Raw genomic sequence first — 18,796 nt, 5'->3', positions numbered from 1 at the left:
ACTGGACACAGAGGCCCTTCAGACAGTCACTCATGTTTTGGTCACCTGATAGACTACTGCAATGCGCTCTACATGGGCCTGCCATCTAAAACCACTCTGAAACTGCAGCTGGTCCAGAATACAGCAGCACGGGCAATCATGGGCATGCTGCACGTGCAATTATATGGTCTACCTGGGCGTATCTCATCAGCCCAAAGTAGCACCTTTGCTCTGTTGGCTGCACTGGTTACCAGCAAGCTTCCAGGTGCAATTCAATACCTATAACACCCTTCATGGCATACAGCCAGTTTACTTAAATGACTGTATGCCTTCCATGGCTTCTGCCCAGCCTGTCCAATCAGGCAGAGTTGGCATGTTCCAGGTCATATCCATTAAGCAGTGTCAGCTGATGGGATCTAGGAAGTGTACTTTCTCTGTTGCAGCACATGCCCTCTGGAACAACCCCCCCCAATACACCTGGCCCCCACCCTGGCCGTATTCAAATTTGCTCTGAAAACATGGCTCTTTCCCCCGGCCTTGGGCTAGACTGGGTGGTGGGACCTGTGTGTCTTTGACGGTAAGGGTTGCTTTCCTTAAGGCAGTGTGTGTGTGTTTGTGAGTGAAGAATTCCCAATCCCAAAGGCCGCAGAAGTACGAATCCTTTCAGTTGCATTACAGGTGTTAAGCCAAGTATGGACAAGCTAATTTCAGGGCTTTGGACTCTGTAGATTGACAGACTGATTGTTCAGCATCTTGGCCACTAGGTGGCAGCATAACAGCAGCTGCAGAAACCAGAGTTCCAGTCATCCTTGCAGCCAGAAGAGGACTGATGGTGGGTGAAGAGATCAGGGACCAGATTCAAGGGGAAGGTCCCACAGGAAACCAGTAGAACCAAATGGAGCCACAATGCCTTAAGTTGTCCTTGGGCGGTCTCTGCTGCAAGAGGATGCTGAGATACGAAGGTGGAGGCATGAAGACGTGCTCTGGAAACAGTGAGCCATCCTTGTGCTGGGACAAGGAAGCAGATCCATGTCTCCATGTGAGACTGCCTGGGAAATGTCTTGTGATCCTCACAGAAGAAAGATGTGATATAATGGTACAAATAAAAAAATGGATCATTTCTAATGCTGAAGGGAAGGGAAGGGAAGGGAAGGGAAGGGAAGGGAAGGGAAGGGAAGGGAAGGGAAGGGAAGGGAAGGGAAGGGAAGGGAAGGGAAGGGAAGGGAAGGGAAGGGAAGGGAAGGGAAGGGAAGGGAAGTTCTTGGCATGTACAGTCATTCATCTGAGGTTGTATTTACCTACTTCTGAGAACTGCTAAGGACCAGATGATTTTTATTATGTCCTGATACATAAAACCATAGAACTGAAAGAGGGTGTACTTTCTTTTTCACAAGGCTGTATGTCTGTAGGGGGGTAAACAACACAACTTATTTACTTTTTGGATGCTAGGATGGCTTGTTACAAACATTGCTGTTTTCCTGAGGAAGTTATTGGTAAATGTTATATGTTATAAAGAAAAGAGGTAAGCAAACTTATTCTTATTCACGGGGCATTCAAGCTTTTACGTTAGTATATACTTTAATATATTTTCTAATGTGTTTCTTGCAAATGGGGGGGGGGACTAAAAAACAAAGATTGTTCCTCCGTTTCAGTAGCACACTGCCTAGACAAGGGTTCCAAGAAGCATACCCTGCCCATGAAGGAGAAAAAATATGGGCGCTTGTGAGAGATTATGAGGAGGCTGAGAAGAGAATGGAAGAAGGAGAGTAGACTTAAAATGATAAAAAGACAGTAGCTGAGTCTCATAAATGGCAATTTAATCCAGATAGAGAGAGAGAAAATGGCCCAAGGTCACCCAACTGGCTTTGTGCCAAAGGCAGGACTGATTTCTAGCCTGGTACCTTAACCCCTACACCAAACTGGCTCTCACTATAACTGAGTCTGGGAAATTCCTCTTAGAGTTTCCAAGATTCTGTATTTACCCTCGGACTAGCATTAAAGGTCTCTTACTGAATTCTGTGTCATCCTAAATTTCTTGATCTTGTGGAGTTGCGTGGCGGTGGGGGCTACATTCAAGAGCCTCAATTAGCCAACCAAATGAAAGTCACCAGAAGACTCCTTTGGACATTCCTTGTTAAGCTAGCAAAATTGGCCACTATATTTTCCTCTCTTCCTTCTTTCTCTCCTGAGTCTCCTTTTTATATAGTCCTCGTTTAGCAACTGTCTTGTTTAGCACTGTTTGCAGTTACAACGGTGATGAAAAAGTAACCTTGTAACCAATCCTCGCATTGACAACCTTCACAAGTCTGTTAAGCAAAGGAAAGCTTTTTGGCTGGGTTTGCACAAGTAAATCCTTCTTTCTTGTCCATCTCCCAGTCCTTGTTTTCTTTAGAAGCCACAGCTAACCCATCCTTAACTTCCTTGCAACAGAGAGATTCACTGCCTATTATTTAGAGTGCTTTTTAAAAAGTCTTGCATAAATCTACCCTTACAAAGCACCCAAAAGGGAAGATTTCATTTTCAATTACTAATCTTCTGAGTTATATCTCCCTTCCTCTTTCTTTTCTTAAAACTAAAGCCAGACAGCAAGATTTGGCTTCTTGCTGAGAGCCTTCTTAGAGTACAGTACTTCCTTGGAAAGACATTACCAGGCAAGGCATCAAAGTCAACATTTAAGACACATGCCCTGTATAATTTCCAGGAGGGATCAGTGCCAAAGTGTATTCAGAGGGCGAAGGGAGAGAAGTGTCTTTTGTGCAATTCAACGAGGTGAAAAAAGTTATTCTTCAGACAAGGAAGTTTACATTTCAAATAATATTATTAACTACATGTGGTTGAGTACATAACTTACCAAGTTACATTGCCTTCCTCTACTATAGTAACTCCCTATGAATGGAGAAGTGCATTAAGCCATTGGCAGCTTTTCCTTCTTGGCCCCAAGTTCTTGAATGAACCGATTAGAATGCTCGAAAGAGAAACATTGAACATCACGTGTTATGGAAGCGCTTTTTTACATTTTCTTTAAATTTTCATTACAATGTTTATCTAGTTTGTGTCCATTTTCATGCTCTTACACCCCTACATAATTCTTGTGGGAATAATTCCAATAAAGGTATGAAAAATCTCCAATCAGTAAATTTATTAATGTGTTACACTACCAAGTAGTGCTGCAATCTTGTACACTCTTAGCTGGATCAGTAAGTCCACTGTACTTACTTTTGAACAGAAATATATAGGATTTTGCTTGCAAAGGATGATCCACTGATCATTTAAAAATCCAAGTGATAAGCAAAACATGCAAACATACCCTCAGTTATCTTTCTATGGGCACTCACGTAATCATTCTATGATGAGTACCATAAACTTATTTTTAGCATGTTTAGCTTGAAAGATAAGGCTGAAAGCACGCACACTGGTTGGCCAAAAACACAGCTGCCACAAACAGCAAAGGTAATTTTAGTTCCTCCAGCTTGAATGCTTTATATAGTATTTGGAATAGTGATGGCTACCATTGAACCAAGGTGAATTATAAGCTTTAAATTCTTCCTTCTATCTACATTGTTTTCTCTTAGAGCAAGAGCTATTTTACCTAGTTTTATTTCACACAGTTCCATAATAGAGAGTAATGATATATAGTCTGGAAGATTCTAAGAATGACACTCCTTTGAAATATATAAAACCAAAAGACAACTCTTCCCAGCAATTATTTCTTCTGCTGATCATTCTACTCTGAAAATTTCAAAAAGCAGGAAAGTAAGGAGGATAATTTTCTAGATGACAAAGCCAAACTGCTAGAAGTAGAATTGACCTCCCCCGAGTAGATGTATGTTCTAATTTATCCTTCAACAAACAATTTCTAGATCAGCAACAATTACTGATCTGCAATCAAGACATGAAAATTGGGGAAATCACAATGGCAGATGAAAAATTAGGGGTCTATGGAATCCCCAAAAGGGAACTAGCTCATTGTATTAATTGTCAGGATAAAAAGTCAAGTGTCCTGTGAGTTGAGCTCAACTCCTGCTGACTATGTGAATACGCCTATGTAATTGATGTGGCAACAATATGGAACTGATTTGCCACTGTCTTTTTCCAATGGGTCTTTTATCCCCAACTTCCAGTCTAGCCAACAACATGTTCTGGCAGGGTCCAATCTAAGTACTAACCAGGTCCAGCTCTGAGTAGTTTTGGTGTCAGTCAAGAGCAGGCTAACAGTGTATGCCTTTCTCTTACAGTTACTCAATCACACTGAAATAGGCCTAGATAATCCCCTTCTTCCAAGACCTTCTAAAGCTGCAATCTGACCCAAATCTCAACAAACATACCCAAAAGAGATGGTTGGAGGCTGGATAAAAATTGGCCAGAGCTGTTGGAACCAGAAATGGCTTCCTGAGGAAGGGACATACCACACATACTTCAGAATGGATCCAAGGAACTTTATTGACCACATGCCTACAGTATTCCTCACAATGGCCTTGTAGATACTTTCGTGGCCTATTCCTCCCCAGCAAGGAATGTGCCACTTTGAACAGTGTCACTACAATTAAGAGCAGAAAAATAATTTGACTCAGTGTTATCCCCAATGTGGACTCTTACATGCGCTCAGTCAGGTTCACTTTTCGTCTTTCTCCACTGTTATTCTAGGCATCTGTTCTATTGTTTCATCTCCCAAAACTCCTCAGAAAACCAGTGAATCTTATGGGATCGACAAACATGGAGAGGCTGCATAGGAACAATCCAAACCTTGGCTGAACTGCCTATCAGATCCCCAGGAAAAATCCCAAGTTCTCTCTGAGACCCATCAGGATCCATTAGTCACCTGGGGCCGACCAATCTAATAGATCCAACCTCCCTATGGGAGGGGGGCAGCACCAGCAAGCCAAAAAGCAACCAGACAGTGATCTGACCTTGAGAAAGGACTGACAGTAATGTCCTTACATTACAACTGCCCCAGATAAAAAAACAGATCAAACCTATGACCACTTGTATGTATTGGGCCTTGCCAACTTGAACTTGAACTTGGGTCAGCCTGACCTTGCCCAGCTTTTCCTCCCTCCCTCTCTGTCATGGCTGCAAAGAGACTAAGAGAAAATGTTGATGGTATTTTCATGACACACTAAGTCAAAAAGGTCAGTTTGTGAAAGTGGTTACTGATTCTTCACTCTAGAGCTCACAGGAACAAAAGAACAATTTGAACATGTTTCCCATACTGCACCTTTACAGAAATCTAGATATGGCTGGATTTTTGTGGATTGGATTGTAAATCAGTAATTCCACATCCTGCCACCTTTACTAGTATCCCAAATGTTGGAAGGTGTCTGCAGAAGCCAAGAGAAATGGTGAGCTTTAATGTAATTCGAAAGGGAGGGAGGGAGGAAGGAAATAGCTGTTTTACATATATTTTATCTAAATTATAAAAATACTGTGGAAATAAAAAATAATTCTGTATTATTTACACTATCACTACAGCCAGATTAAAAGTGATTTAATGAAAGAATTGATTTAATAAATCAATCCTATAAGAATGAGCTGAATCAACATTCAAAGCAAAACTGCATAAAAATATCTTCCCTTCACCCTACATGCAAGATTATTTCTGAGTGCCCTGTGATAGGTATTCCAATACTGCTGTTTTTAAAAACATTATTTATTGTTTTTACAAATCCTTGCCTTGTTTGTAAGTTGCCTCCTAGCATTGGCCAAAGGGTGTGCTTTACAAACAGAAATCAAACAAAGCAGATCAATTGAATAGGCGCAGGGTAGGGGGAATAAAAAGAAAGAACAGTGGATGACCTAAACATTTTTGATGATTCATGTGGAAGACAGATATCTGCTTGTAGAGGTTATTATTTTATTTATGTTTCTCTCAAATTAAACTCAGCTTTTGGTGATTACATGGAGATACAGGTTGTTTTCTTGGCAACAATATGGAAATGAATTGCTGCTCCTGCTGCTTCTTCCAGGATGTTTCTCAAGTTAGTCTACAACTTTGGGGTTTCTTGATGGGCCTCCCATTCAATGTGCATCAGCAGCTATAGTATTTATGTACAGGATTTGTTTTTTATACTTGATTTTTAATGGATTAATTTATTTTAACTATTTATGGGGTATTTTTAATTGTTGATGGGGTTTTTGATTTTAACTGTGAGCTGCCCAGAGTCACCCATTGAGGGGAGATGGGTGGCATACAAATTTAATAATAAATAAATAATAAATAAAATAAATAAATAGTCCTAACTCAGCTGGAGGGTGCCAGATTAGGAAAAGCTGGCTTAAATTTAAATTATAGTTACATTTATTTTTATAGTGGACATCAGACTCTTTGGAGACTTTTAAAAATTATTTCTAAGGCAATTACTGAAGTTGGTTTACTGATGCAGCTTGGAGAACAAAAAGGGTTTGACATAAAACCAACAAAACAAGCATGCCTAAAGTGAATGAATGCCTCATGACCTGAAAATGTGAACCAGTTCCAAAACACATTTATATGCAAGTTTGCATGTGGAAGGAAGGATGCATGGTGGTGAAAACATGCCCCTCCTTCCCTCTTTATTTTTAAGGCCCCCTTCATCTTTAAAAAGAGCTTGGCTGTTCCCATCAGTGTGATAGGGTCATAGGAAAAGAGAAGGTAGAAAGATGAGTCAGAAAGGAGCATCAAGAAGTAAGACAGAGAGAAAGAGTTGAATCCTTGAAGAAGAGAGTAGGGATGTTGGCAGCAGTAGCAGAGTGGCATCAGTGGTGGAGACCAGCAATGGTGGTGGAGCTGCTTAGAGAATGCCAGCTCTCACCAGGTGAAGTTCAGAATGCTGGCAAAAGAAGGTGCTCAAAGTGGTGACAACCACTCCAGACAAAGGTCAGGTCACTGGCAGTCATTTAAGAGGGCCCAGAGTGGTAGGCCAAGCAGGAGTAGAAAGGGGTCTGTGCAAACCCTCAAGGTTCTACCCACAAGCAGGCCAAGCTCCTGACTACAAATTCAGATGTTGTATTGCAACACCTAAGAACAAAGAACCTAATCTAGGCCCACAAATGGTCAGGGATAGAATAAAAGTACTGTAAGTAAAAGAAAGAATAGGGCCAAAATTAAGGAGTTAAGGTAGGAGATAGGATAAGATACAGAGATAGGATAAGATATAAGATACTATAAGGTAGTACAGAAAAAAGAACCATGGGAATGAGGCACAGTGTCATAAATCTAAGGGTACAGTAAGATAAGAAAATTGTTTACCTTGGCAGAAGTGGCTGGATTTTCTGCTTTTGGTTAACTACTTATCTCAAAACCTTTTTTTAATGCATTGTCATCAACATCATCATCCCTAGTGACAGGAATTCTCTTACCTTTTGCCCGAGTCTGCCCTCATCCTCAAACCCAATCTACAACACCACATTCATTTTTGGGGGATTTGCTGGCAACATGCAACAGCACTGGATACTACTGAAAAAATGTTAATACCTAAACTAATATACTGAGGAGGGAAATTTGGGCTAATGGTATCTTGTATCTACCCACAGCTGCTATCTTTCTTCTGTATTCCTCTTTGGATGTTACCAAAAGAGTCCCTAAGTCAGCATTTCACAGTCTGCTAGCTAGAGATGGTGAAATTGTAGTCCAACCCAACTGGAGGTTGAAACCACTTATATATATGACTGGTGACAGCCCAGGAAATATATAAAGTCACTGTAAATGCTCTAATTTGAAGCCTTGTGCTCTGAAGTTTAAGGATAAGTTCTTTTTCTCTCTGTCAAAAAATTATGCTGGGGATTAAATGGGAACTTCTCCATGCAGTGTGGGAATATCACCACCAAGCTTCATCCATACCACCACTGACCAGCATTTTTATTGGACTTTATACAACTAGGCCTACCAGACCTGGGTTGCAAAAATCTGGACAAGTATGAATGGTAGTAAAGGTATAGATAACTACAACTTCATGTTGCTTTCTAATGGCTCTCTGGATTTTTCTAGCACAGAACTGGTAACTCTTTCCAAAAGAAATCAAGTTTGTTAACGGCTACACTTTTGTTTGTTATCATTTTTTTCTTGTCACCTGTTTGAAAAAGGAGGAGGATACAAATTTTGATATTTCCCAATTGGAATAAGTTGAGGAATTAGAAATAGCAGTAACATTGGAAGAAAGTGATTGTGTAAAGTTGAACATACTGATTTCAAGGGAAATAAAAACTAAGTGTAATCAAATGTGTATGCTGGACTTCAAAAAAGTGGATTTTAATAAAATTAGAACAATAATAAGCAGGATGCTATGGCAGGAGAAGCTTGTGGGAAAAGGAGTTTGAGGGGTGGGAATTATTATAAAAGGGATCCTAAATGTATATTTCTAAACAATTCTAATGAGGAAGAAAATGAAAAACAGGAGAAAAAAGCCAATATGTCCATACAAAGAGCTGAGAGACAGGTCATCAAGGATGAGTGCTAAGAACAACAAGATGGCCTTCTTCAGATATGTTCAAAGTTAAAAGAAGATAACAGACTCCATTTACCAATATCAGAGAAGACAACAAAATGCGAATCATGAACAAAGAAAAGGCTGAGCTACTCAACTCTTACTCCAACTCAGCTCCTTAAGCAAGAGGGTACATGTTTGATCAGACAACTGTGAAGAGCAGGATTGACATCCGAGACTGAAAGAAACATGGTAAATGAGTATCTGCTCTGTTGGAGCTTAGATCTCCAAGGCCAAATAAACTGTACCCTAGGGTAATGAAGGAATTCATGCTGATAGCCTGGCTGAAACTTTAGGCATTATCTTTGAAAAATCCTGAGAATGGTAAAGTGCCAGATAAATAAGGGAAGGCAAATGTTGTCCCTGTATTAAAGAAGAGGAGAACAGAGGATCCAAGGAACTACAAGGCACACAGTCTGACATCAATAACTAGAAAAATTCTAAAGCACTTCATGAAGAGTTCAGTCTGTAAACACCTTGAAAATAATGTAGTATTTAGCAGTAGACAGCATGGATTTGTCAAGAACAACTCTTGCAAGTCTGGTCTTAACTCATTTTCTAAGGTACTTACTACGATAACATCCGTAGTTTTATGGGAATGTTATAAATGTAATATATCCTGATCTCAGCAAAACGTAATATTCTGAATACCAAAGTAATAATGTATAGGCTGAATGGCATGAAAGTAGATATTACTGACTCAAAACCACGTTCAAACATTCCTTGTCAACTGAAATGAGATACTGAATGGAGTATCACAAGATTGATTCCTGAGGTTTGTATTCTTCAACAAGCTAAATGATACTACTGTTAGATGGACTCACAACTGGCTGAATGATAGAACCCAAGGAGTGGTTGTTAATGGCTCCATTTTACCTTAGAGGGAAGTATCTAGTGGGGTGTCCTGGGCTTCTGCTGTTCAACATTTTTATTAATGACTTGGATGAAGGAGTTGGGGGGATGCTTATCAAGTCTGCAGATGACACAAAGGGATGTCTGGCTAATAATTTAAAGAAAAGAGAGAGGCTTCAAAATGATTAATACTTGTAGTGGGTTGAAATGAACAGAATGGAATTTAATCAAGGGAAAAGTGAAGTTTTGCATCTGGTTAGAAAAAGTGAAAGGCACAAGGATCGGATGAGGGAGACCTGGCTTGGTGTAATACGTGTGAGAAGGATCTGGATGACCTTCTCAACCACAAGTTAAACTCAAGCCAGCAGCATGAAACAGTTGATAAAAAGTCAAATTCTATATGAAGGTACATTAGCAGGAGCAGAGATTCTGGATCACAGCAAATAATTGTTTCAAGTAATTTGTTGGAATACTGTGTCTTGCTCAAAAATTGGCAATGACAAAATTGGAGGAGTTCAGAGAACAGCTACCCAAATGGTGTCTGGGTATGTTTAGCCTCCAGAAGAGACAATTGAGGGGAGATATGGTAGCAGTCTTCAAATATCTGAACACTTGTCCCACTGAACAGAGAGCAGATCTACTGTCTGTTGCCCTACAGGGCTGGACCAGAACCTCCAGGTTAAAACTACAAGGGAGGAGGTTCATACTAGATGTCAGGAGGAACTTCCAGACTGTATAAACTGTCAATCAGTGCAACAAGCTGCTACATAAAGTGGTGAGATTTTCTTTGTTGGAGATCTTCAGAAGCTGGAAGGTCATCTACCAGAGATACTCAGCGAATCCTACTGGGGTTGGTCTAGATGGACTCTAAGGGCATACCCAATTCTATGACTCTGTGAGTCTGTGTTTATTAATGACTTGGATGAAGAGTGGAAGGAATGCTCATGACATTTAGAAAAATGACACAAAATTGGGTTACACCGCTAATATCCTAGAAAACAAAAATACATTTCAAAATTATGTTGATAGGTTGGAAAAATGTCCTGAAGTGATGAATTTTGCATTGCATATGACATTTTTGGATGCATCAATAACACTCATGTAGCTTCCAAATAGTTCCACTTGTTCTGCATTGGTCAGACCCTGCTACAATTTATGAAGGATTCAAACAAATGGGGACAACTTCAGATGCAATGATGATCATTGAGGAGTAGAAATTAAGTTCAGTGGAGAAAGACGTAAGAATATGGACATGAGTAGCCTTGAGGAGAGCACATTGAGTAGAGGAGAGAAAAGATATGTTAGCACTCTCTTCAAAAACTGAAAGGTATTAATTGTTCAAGAGCTGCAGAATGCAGGAGACAAAATACTAGATTTAAGTTACAGGTAGTCTTCAGTTAATGATGGTAACTGGGACCAGAATTTCTGTTGCTAAGTGATGTGGTCATAAAGTGTGATGTCACATGACCGCATCACTTAGTGATGCCATCATTAAGTGAGGATTGTGGATCATTGTGAGTCCCAGGTGGCTTGCAAGCAGGCTGGCAGGCAGATAAGGAGCAGCGGGGGCACAGCAGGGCCAGGGTGGCTGCTGCCAGGCCAAGGAGGGTGTACAAGTGGCCCATTAGGCGTGGCATGACGGAGTGGGGGTGGCTGCTGCCAGGTAGGAGAGGGTGTGCAAGTGGCCTATGAGGCTGCTGCTGGGCAGGGAGGGTGCGCAAGGGGCCCATGAGGTATGGTGCAAGCACGGGGGGGGGGTTGGGGGGGGCTGCTGCCAGGCGGGGAGGGTGCGAGTGACTTACCAAAGCGACTTGCAATCTTCCCTGTCGGCTTCCCCATTGACTTTGCTTGTGGAAAGCTGGCAGGGAAGGTTGTAAATGGCGATCACATGACCGTGGGACGCTGCAACCATTGTAAGTGTGAGCTGGTTGCCAAGCACCCAGATTGTGATCTCATGGCCACGGGGACCCTGCAGCTTTGAGGACCGGTCATAAGTACCACTTGTTCAGTGCTGTCGTAACTTCAAACAGTTACTGAACAAGTGTTCATTAAACAAGGAGTACCTGTACAGGACAAGTGACTTCAAATGAAAACAATTCAACAATAGTATCAATTACTCAGAAGGATGTATTCAAGTGGAGGCTAGACAATAATCTGCTGGGAAGATTCCTACAGTGAGCAAGGGGTTGGCCTAAATGGCTCCCTCAAACTCTATAAATTTGTGGTTCAATGTATTTTAGATAACTTCAGCATCTCTAAGTTGCACTAAACATGATCACTGATGGCCAATCTATTAACTCCAAGTAGTTATAAGACTACACATACCTTTCTTCTTCTCCTGTTATCATTGTGTATTGTTAAGTAGACCAGGATTTAATCTGGGAATGCACTGGTCTTAAAAACCTTCCCTACAATCCAAGTCAACATAGCCATTTGTTTATGCTGGAAATCAGATCCATCCTCCCAAACTATGACAGAGTTAGCAACCTTTTTAGATAACACAACAGAGAATCTTATGCAGTAGCTCTTCTAAGCTACTACCAGAATGGCAAAATAGTGGTGATACAAGCAACATAACTAAATAACTGACATATATTCTCCAAATTGTTTTTTATCAGTGAAGACAAACAGAAGACTTAAACAAATTGAAGAAGATGAAGCCTCTCCCTTTCCCTAGGGCCTTTTGTTTTGAACTTTATGGAGAGGTCATTAAGTATCCAGGACAGGTGGGAACATAGACAGCATTTGCTTGGAAATTGCTGGTATTTCCAAGTTTCAGCAGCCTTGTCTTACAAGGCCTTCCAAAAGGCTTGGTGCCAAACCACAGGAGAGGAACTGGTCCAGCAGATTGCAAAACTTGCCCCAACTGAAAATAAACAAGATATGTTCCATCATCACATGACAAGCCTGCATCAAGGCTGCTACATTCAACATCTTTGTCCATCGTAGAAGCTAACAAGTCAGTATTTAGCTAGATTACGTTCTTTCCCTTTGAAGAAAAAACAATATTCTGGTGAAGAAGTACAGGGTTTCTGCATGCAGGAGGAGGCAAACAGCATCACTTCCTAGTTCTTTTGAATGAAATGAAGTGATGATGCTAGAGGGTGGGGCTTCTCTTTCAAAAGCTCCATGCCTGGAGATCATCTGCCCACTCCCGCTCTGGCTAGGTGGAGCCCCACATCTGGCATTCAGACTGATTCAGTTCTGTATCCACAATGCAGCTTTATGAATATGAATGGAAAGGAAGAAAAGAGAAGCACTTCATTAGAATATACAAAAGAGGAGTGCACATGCAGAGGTCTCATGTTATATTTTTGGATCAGTACACGTGGTAGCAGAAGACACAGGAAAAGCTCATCCAGGCCCCTGTTGTCTGTTGGGGCTTTGAATTTGATTCCAAAAAGGTAGAGTCCTCTACAGCTGCTACATGATCTCAGGAAAAGACATGGCTATACTATGCTGGGAAAAGAAGTGGCTGCTTTAAAGAGTCACAGATGTATGCTACATTTGTGCCCCACGTTCCTTATGGAAACGAAACCCAAGCCCTGCCCAGCAGTATTGTCTACAATGATTGACCACAATTCCCCCAAATTTTCTAGCCCCTCTTGGGCATGCCAGGGGCTGAACATAGGATCTTCTATGTGTAATGCATGTGCTCTAAAATGAGACATATGCCCCTGTCTTTCACTTTTGGCTGAAATATGAGCTTCCAGAAGCCTTGGATGGGAGATGAAATGGTGTCTGTCCAGTTACCTTTAGGAACACAGGAAGCTACTAGAAGTCACTGGGGTGTATATAGATCAGTATTATCTATATCAGAGGAGGCATTATCACCACTTTTAGTCAGTGTCCTGCTTGTTCTGGCTCCTTTTACCTCTAGTTGTTATCATCAGATCAATCTGACTCTATTTTGCTGAACATTGCTAAATATTGCTCCACTCTCTATACAGTACGGCACAACCTTTAAGTAGCTCTGAGATATTTCTTGTTTGGCTCTGTTGATCACCTATTTTAGCCATATTTGTTTATTCAGTTGATTGTTTATGCATTATATTTATAAGCACTTTTATTGATTTTGTATTAACTTTTTGTATTGTGGAATTATATTTTGCTTGTGCTGTCTATGACTGTAATAAACCATTCTTTTTCTCTTTATATATATGTAAGAAGGAAGCAGTTTTTTCAGGAAATAGGTACTATTCAACAGCATCAGGAGTGTGGATGGGTCAAAAAAGTCTATGTTGTGGAAGCAGCATCATAATGCAAGCCCTTTTCTGTGTGTCAGGTCACATGCATGCTTAAAAGGGGTGGAGCTTAGGGTACAAGGTTGCAACAGGTATAAGTGGGGCCAGCATCATGATGCTACTTCCACCATCTTGCCTTTTTTGACCTCTCCTCTCCCTGTGAACACCACTGCACAGTTTTATGCATTATCACAAGTAAATGGTAAAAATATATGATTTCTTATGTTGGGGAGCTCTTTCAAGATTTCAGTGCCTCATAAATGAAAACTATGAAGACAGATTTCCAGTTCTGAACTGGAATCACATGCTGTACAAACCCCACAGAAGGCCTTTGTGTGGTATGTGGGAATAACCGTGGGAGACAGGAGGAAGAGCCGTGGACTAGGCAACTGTCACATAAGAGGCAGCTTAGCCCACAGAAGGAATGGGAGTATGGAAAAGGTCTCAGAAGGGACCCTCCCTACTTTCTTGGACTGTAAAGGCAAGGGGGGAAGAGATGTGCTCTCAGACTGTCTGTAGTATTCAGATTGCCTGTCCGTATCCTACAAAATCTGCCAGGTGTTTGAACACAGATCTTCAGGGTGTAGCATCAATACTCTGCTGCACAGGGCCACATTTTGCTTCAGGAATGACAATTATTACCCAGGGCCACTAGCCTTACCCAAATCATTTAATAAAACTAATATTTTAGTAAATATTTAGTAATATTTTATTTAATATTAACCATTAAATATGGAGAAAATCTATGTGGTCTGCCAAGAGTCGATGCTGACTCCATGGCACATAATCAATCAATAGTCCTACCATATTTCCAAACATGTGATTTGGAGGCCTATTTTTTTCACATTGTTTTTCTTGTACATTTGTAAGCCACTCAAAGCCATCAAGGAGTGGTATAATTTTTTAAAAATTAAATAAATAAGCAAAATGATCCCAGATCAGGATCTTTAACTCCCACTAGCACAGTCAGTAGGAAGATGTATAAATATATGTGTTTAGGACTGATCTGCAGTAAAAGCTGAAAATGTTTTTAGTAAAAGGTTAAAGTCATTCTTGACTCCCCATGGCTACACAGACAAGCCTATACTGTTTTCTTGGCAACAATACAAAAACAGCTTATTCTGGAAGATTTAAAAAAAAATCTCAGTTTAGGGCACTGTTTCTCAACCTCAGCAACTTTAAGACATGTGGACTTCAACTCCCAGAATTCCCCATACTGGCTGGGGAATTCTGGGAGTTGAAGTCCACACGTCTTAAAGTTGCTGAGGTTGAGAAACACTGCTTTAGGGTAACAGTCTGTTCCAATGGGATTTGCTGGTGATATCCCATCCAAGTGCTAACCAGGCCAGCCCTGCTTAGCTTAAGCGAAACCAAGATTATGTATCTTAAGCTACGCTAGGCTGATTGATACTGGCAAACAATGAAATAGAGAGAGCAAATAAATTTAATTTAATATGAAGAACATAATTCATATTAACTGTTTTCATTATGAAAATGAAGGGCCTTTAACATGAATCATATGATACAATGAGGACCCAGCAATCTGTTATAAATTTTTTTGCTGCCTGTTTGCTGCCTGTGGGTTTTGTTGCCTGTATATATATAGTAGCTTGCATGCCCCCACCAAAATTGTCAGGGCAAGATACTATAGGTAGTCCTTGTTCAGTGACCATTCATTCAGCAACCGTTTGAAGTTACAATGGCACTGAACAAGGGGACTTATGACCGTTCCTCCTAGTTGCAGCCATCGCAGTCACGTGATTGTGATTTGGGCACTTGACAACTGGATCACAATTATGACAGTCACAACATCCCACCATTTGCAATCTTCACTGCCGGCTTCTGACAAGTAAAGTCACTGGGGAAGCCAGCAGGAGGTCATAAATGGCGATCACGTGATTGGGGGATGCTGTGATCAGGCGGGATTTGCCTAACAATGGCTTTATAACAGCGATGGAGTTGCTGGTCTCAATTACCGTTGTTAAGCGAGGACTACCTGTATATATAAACAGGCAGCAAAGCCCACCCTCACTGGCACTGATGTTACTAGTTGGGTAACGAAATGTCTGCAAGCAAAGAACCGTGCTCAGAGAGCATCAAGGACTCCACAGTCCAATCCTGAGCTACAGATATTGCCTTCTAGTATCCACTCAAAGATGTTTTGGCAAAGATTAGGAGAAAAATGCAGGGTTGCCTTTCATAATCACTGTAATCCATTCCCACCCAGATCCTCATAATCAGCAAGAAGGGAGAGGAATCACGGTTTAGCTCCTTCCTAACACGGAGGCGCTCAGAGCCAGGGAGGAAAGGGGGTGAAAAGTTCCTCTCCCTAGGCTTTAATTCAAGATAAACCATTAAAGCGTTTCATAAGAAGCAACTTCACCAGTCTGGAGGAAGCAACTGCCAACACACACCAGGGCTCTCCGTGGATCTCAAGAGAAAACCTTTCTCCCTCTGAGATTTGATTTGATTTGTGCGCCGCCCGACTCCCAAGGACTCCGGGCGGCCCAGGTCGCCCTCCTTCAAGCCACGCTCCCTCCGAACATCCCCACGGGCGCTGCAGAAGGAAAGGCGACCGGCAACAGCTCTTCCTGTCTCTAGATTTCAGCCGCTCTCCAGAGGCAACCTAGCCAATCATCCACTGCGTTACTTTCTGAACAGCTAAGCTGAACCTTCCCCAACCCGGCGCCCCCCAGCTGCGTCCCGGGGCAACTCCCCTCCTCCCGGCCACGTGGCCCTAAAGGGGGTAGGCTGCGCTAATCATCCTCTACTCTTTCAGTTACTGATCACGGAGACACCCCTTCGCGTGGGTGTGGCGGGAGAAAGTCGTGTTGCAACAACAGCATTCTTTATGGCCCCCAAATTTTCGGACATAAGCGGAACCCTCCCTTTTCCGGATCGTCTTTGCAAAACGTCTTGGAGTTCGCGTGTACATGCGGGGGGGGGGGGAGAGTTAGGGAACAGGAACGCCAGCAATATTAATATCGACCCCACAACAGGCAAACGCCGAAGGAGAGAACGTCCCTTTGCACAGTGAGATTCCTGTCTGATGTGGCACCGGCCTCGGAGCCAGAGAAGGGGGGGGAGGAGGAGAAAACTGAATTGCAAGCAAAGAAAGGCGGGAAAAAACAAGGTAAACAGGTGGCGCCTTCGAGGCGTCGTGAGCTACACCTGTGACCATCCCTGCCGCAGTGGCCGAGGGGGACGGGTGCTACAACCCAACGCGTCGAGAGGGCGCCAGGTTGGGGGTGCCGTGAGGTATAAAGGTAGATGATGAGTTCGGAGACGGAAGCCAAGCTGCTCGCCCCGACGGCCCGCGCACCCAGCCGCCGCCGCCACGCACGACCCACCGGTACCTCCCCGCACGGCTCGCTCTCACCCAACAACAGCAGCCTGTGCGTCTGTTTGTACTCCCTCTTCTCGGCTTTCAGGGACTTGTCGATGCTTTTGCTGCGCTTCCGATCCGCTTTCTCTTTGATTTTGCTGCTCTCCTTGGCGGCTCGCACGGCCGGACCGCCAGCGGCGCTGCGTTCCTGCAGGTCCGGCGCGTCTCCGCCTGCGGGATAGGCGGGGACGGGCAGGTGGTCTCTCCCAGAGCGGAGGCTGTAGCACATCCCCATGCTGCCGGGGGGGCGAGAGAGCGGCGCGCGGGAGGGGTCCCGAGAGCGACGGAGGGTCGCGCCTTCTGCCGACCCGACCCGCTCCGCGCGCGCTAAGGGGGCTTCAGCGGTCTCCGCTAATCCTCCCTTTGGCGACTTTCAAAGGGGTGGAAAGTTTTCCTCCGATCTCAGGGACGCATTTTGTCCTGGTCCTCTTTGGTTCATATTTCCTCCCTTTCAAATTAGAGCGTAAGTGTGTGTGTGTGGGGGTATTTGGGTGTTAGTTTATGTGTGTGTGTGTGTGTGTGTCCGAGCGCAAAACACGTGACTGAGACGAATTTACCGTATTCTCCAGAAGAAATCGAAGGGCGAAAAGTCACTTCCTACCGTGACACTGTTCTTGCTTCTTTCGTTAGGTTTATTTAAACTTTTAAGAGCTGCTGCTCCCTCCTTTCTCATCTTTTTCTTCCCGGTCTACTGCACTAACTTCGTTGCTGCACTTTTGAAAGGGACAAGAGCGCGCGCAACGATCTTAAGTACAACTTGGCGCGAGGGAAGAATGAGTTATTGAAATAAATATATGCACGTAGTTGGGCACCAGCCAGTCTGAATTAAGGCAGCATTAAGGACGAATGACCTTTTTGATTTCAATGAGACAATCATGGTTAATCTCTCGGGCAAAACTTTTTAGCTGATGTATAGCAAATCTAGTGAACAAAAGTTTAATTGCTCTTCCAACCATAAATGATACATCTATAATAATAGTCTATACTTAAATTTTGTTTGTGCCCTTTAAAATTGGTCTTTAAAAGACCATTCCTTTGAACTTTGAGGCTGTCTATAGATTGAGGTCTTGGATATTGCTAAAACAATATCCATTTCTAAATCTTTCCTCAAAATCCAGGCAATTAAAAAAAAAACTTTTTTATTTATGTAATAATCTTTTGGCCCACCCAACCCCAACAACTTAATTTTTCTTTAATGTAAGTAGTTAAACAAAGTTTACAAATATAGAAAAGCTAGTTGCATTGAAATTCACCCTCAAAATGTGCAATATAAGAAACCCCCCAAAACTTAATTCTTGTTGACTGAATTTATGCAGTTTTCTTAGCATTAATAGAGAAATCATATGCAACTGCCTTCTTTCAGGAAATTTTTTCAACTGCCAGGTCTAGCCAACACTTCTGGGTTTCCTTCATCTAAGTACTAACCAAGGCTGACTTGTTTACCTTCTGCAATCTGCCATGATCAGTTAGGTATATAGTCTGCTCTTTGACTGCAGCATCTACACGAGTGTTTCTCAACGTTGGCAACTTTAAGATGTGTGGACTTCCATGCTGGCTGGGGAATTCTGGGAGTAGAAGCCCACACATCTTAAAGTTGCCAACGTTGAGAAACACTGATCTACACTTCTTCATGGTGGGACAGCATCCAGACCCTCAAGCTTCTTGCTGTTTGAGAATTGTCTCTATTTTCTTCCCTGAGGATATTTAACAGATTAAAGCAATTTTATTTCAACAAGTCTTTGGACTCTGTTGATCAGTCATTTCCAAATTGGTCTCCACATGGTAGATTGATCGTAAACAACCTTGGGCTTGATCTAAGTGATCTTTCAGGTATTCTTTCTGTTTCAGTCATTCTTGACTTAGCTTCGTGCTAAGGA

General features: G+C 42.3%; 1 protein-coding gene and 1 long non-coding RNA gene across 4 annotated transcripts in view; one reads left to right on the top strand and one right to left on the bottom strand.

Annotated features, from left to right (window-relative positions):
• Positions 1-1,116, top strand: part of LOC148214274 (uncharacterized) — a 45,905-nt gene extending 44,789 nt beyond the window's left edge. For all 3 annotated transcript variants that reach the window (XR_015798609.1, XR_015798611.1, XR_015798610.1), the window contains one exon: positions 744-1,116. This is a non-coding gene — a long non-coding RNA (uncharacterized LOC148214274). The remainder of the gene's footprint in view (positions 1-743) is intronic.
• The window catches only part of GNAS (GNAS complex locus), a 193,515-nt gene extending 176,116 nt beyond the window's left edge, over positions 1-17,399 (bottom strand). Inside the window, exon 1 of the mRNA XM_088154248.1 lies at positions 16,914-17,399. Coding sequence (XP_088010374.1) covers positions 16,914-17,154 — 241 coding nt within the window. The 5' untranslated portion in view covers positions 17,155-17,399. The remainder of the gene's footprint in view (positions 1-16,913) is intronic.
• Positions 17,400-18,796: the final 1,397 nt, after the last annotated feature.

This window comes from Python bivittatus, unplaced genomic scaffold (assembly GCF_059951505.1).
Source record: "Python bivittatus isolate LINGU-HERP-01145 unplaced genomic scaffold, Pbiv_v1 ctg000700_np1212, whole genome shotgun sequence".
Lineage (NCBI taxonomy): Eukaryota > Metazoa > Chordata > Lepidosauria > Squamata > Pythonidae > Python > Python bivittatus.
This window is presented reverse-complemented; position numbering and strand designations above follow the sequence as displayed.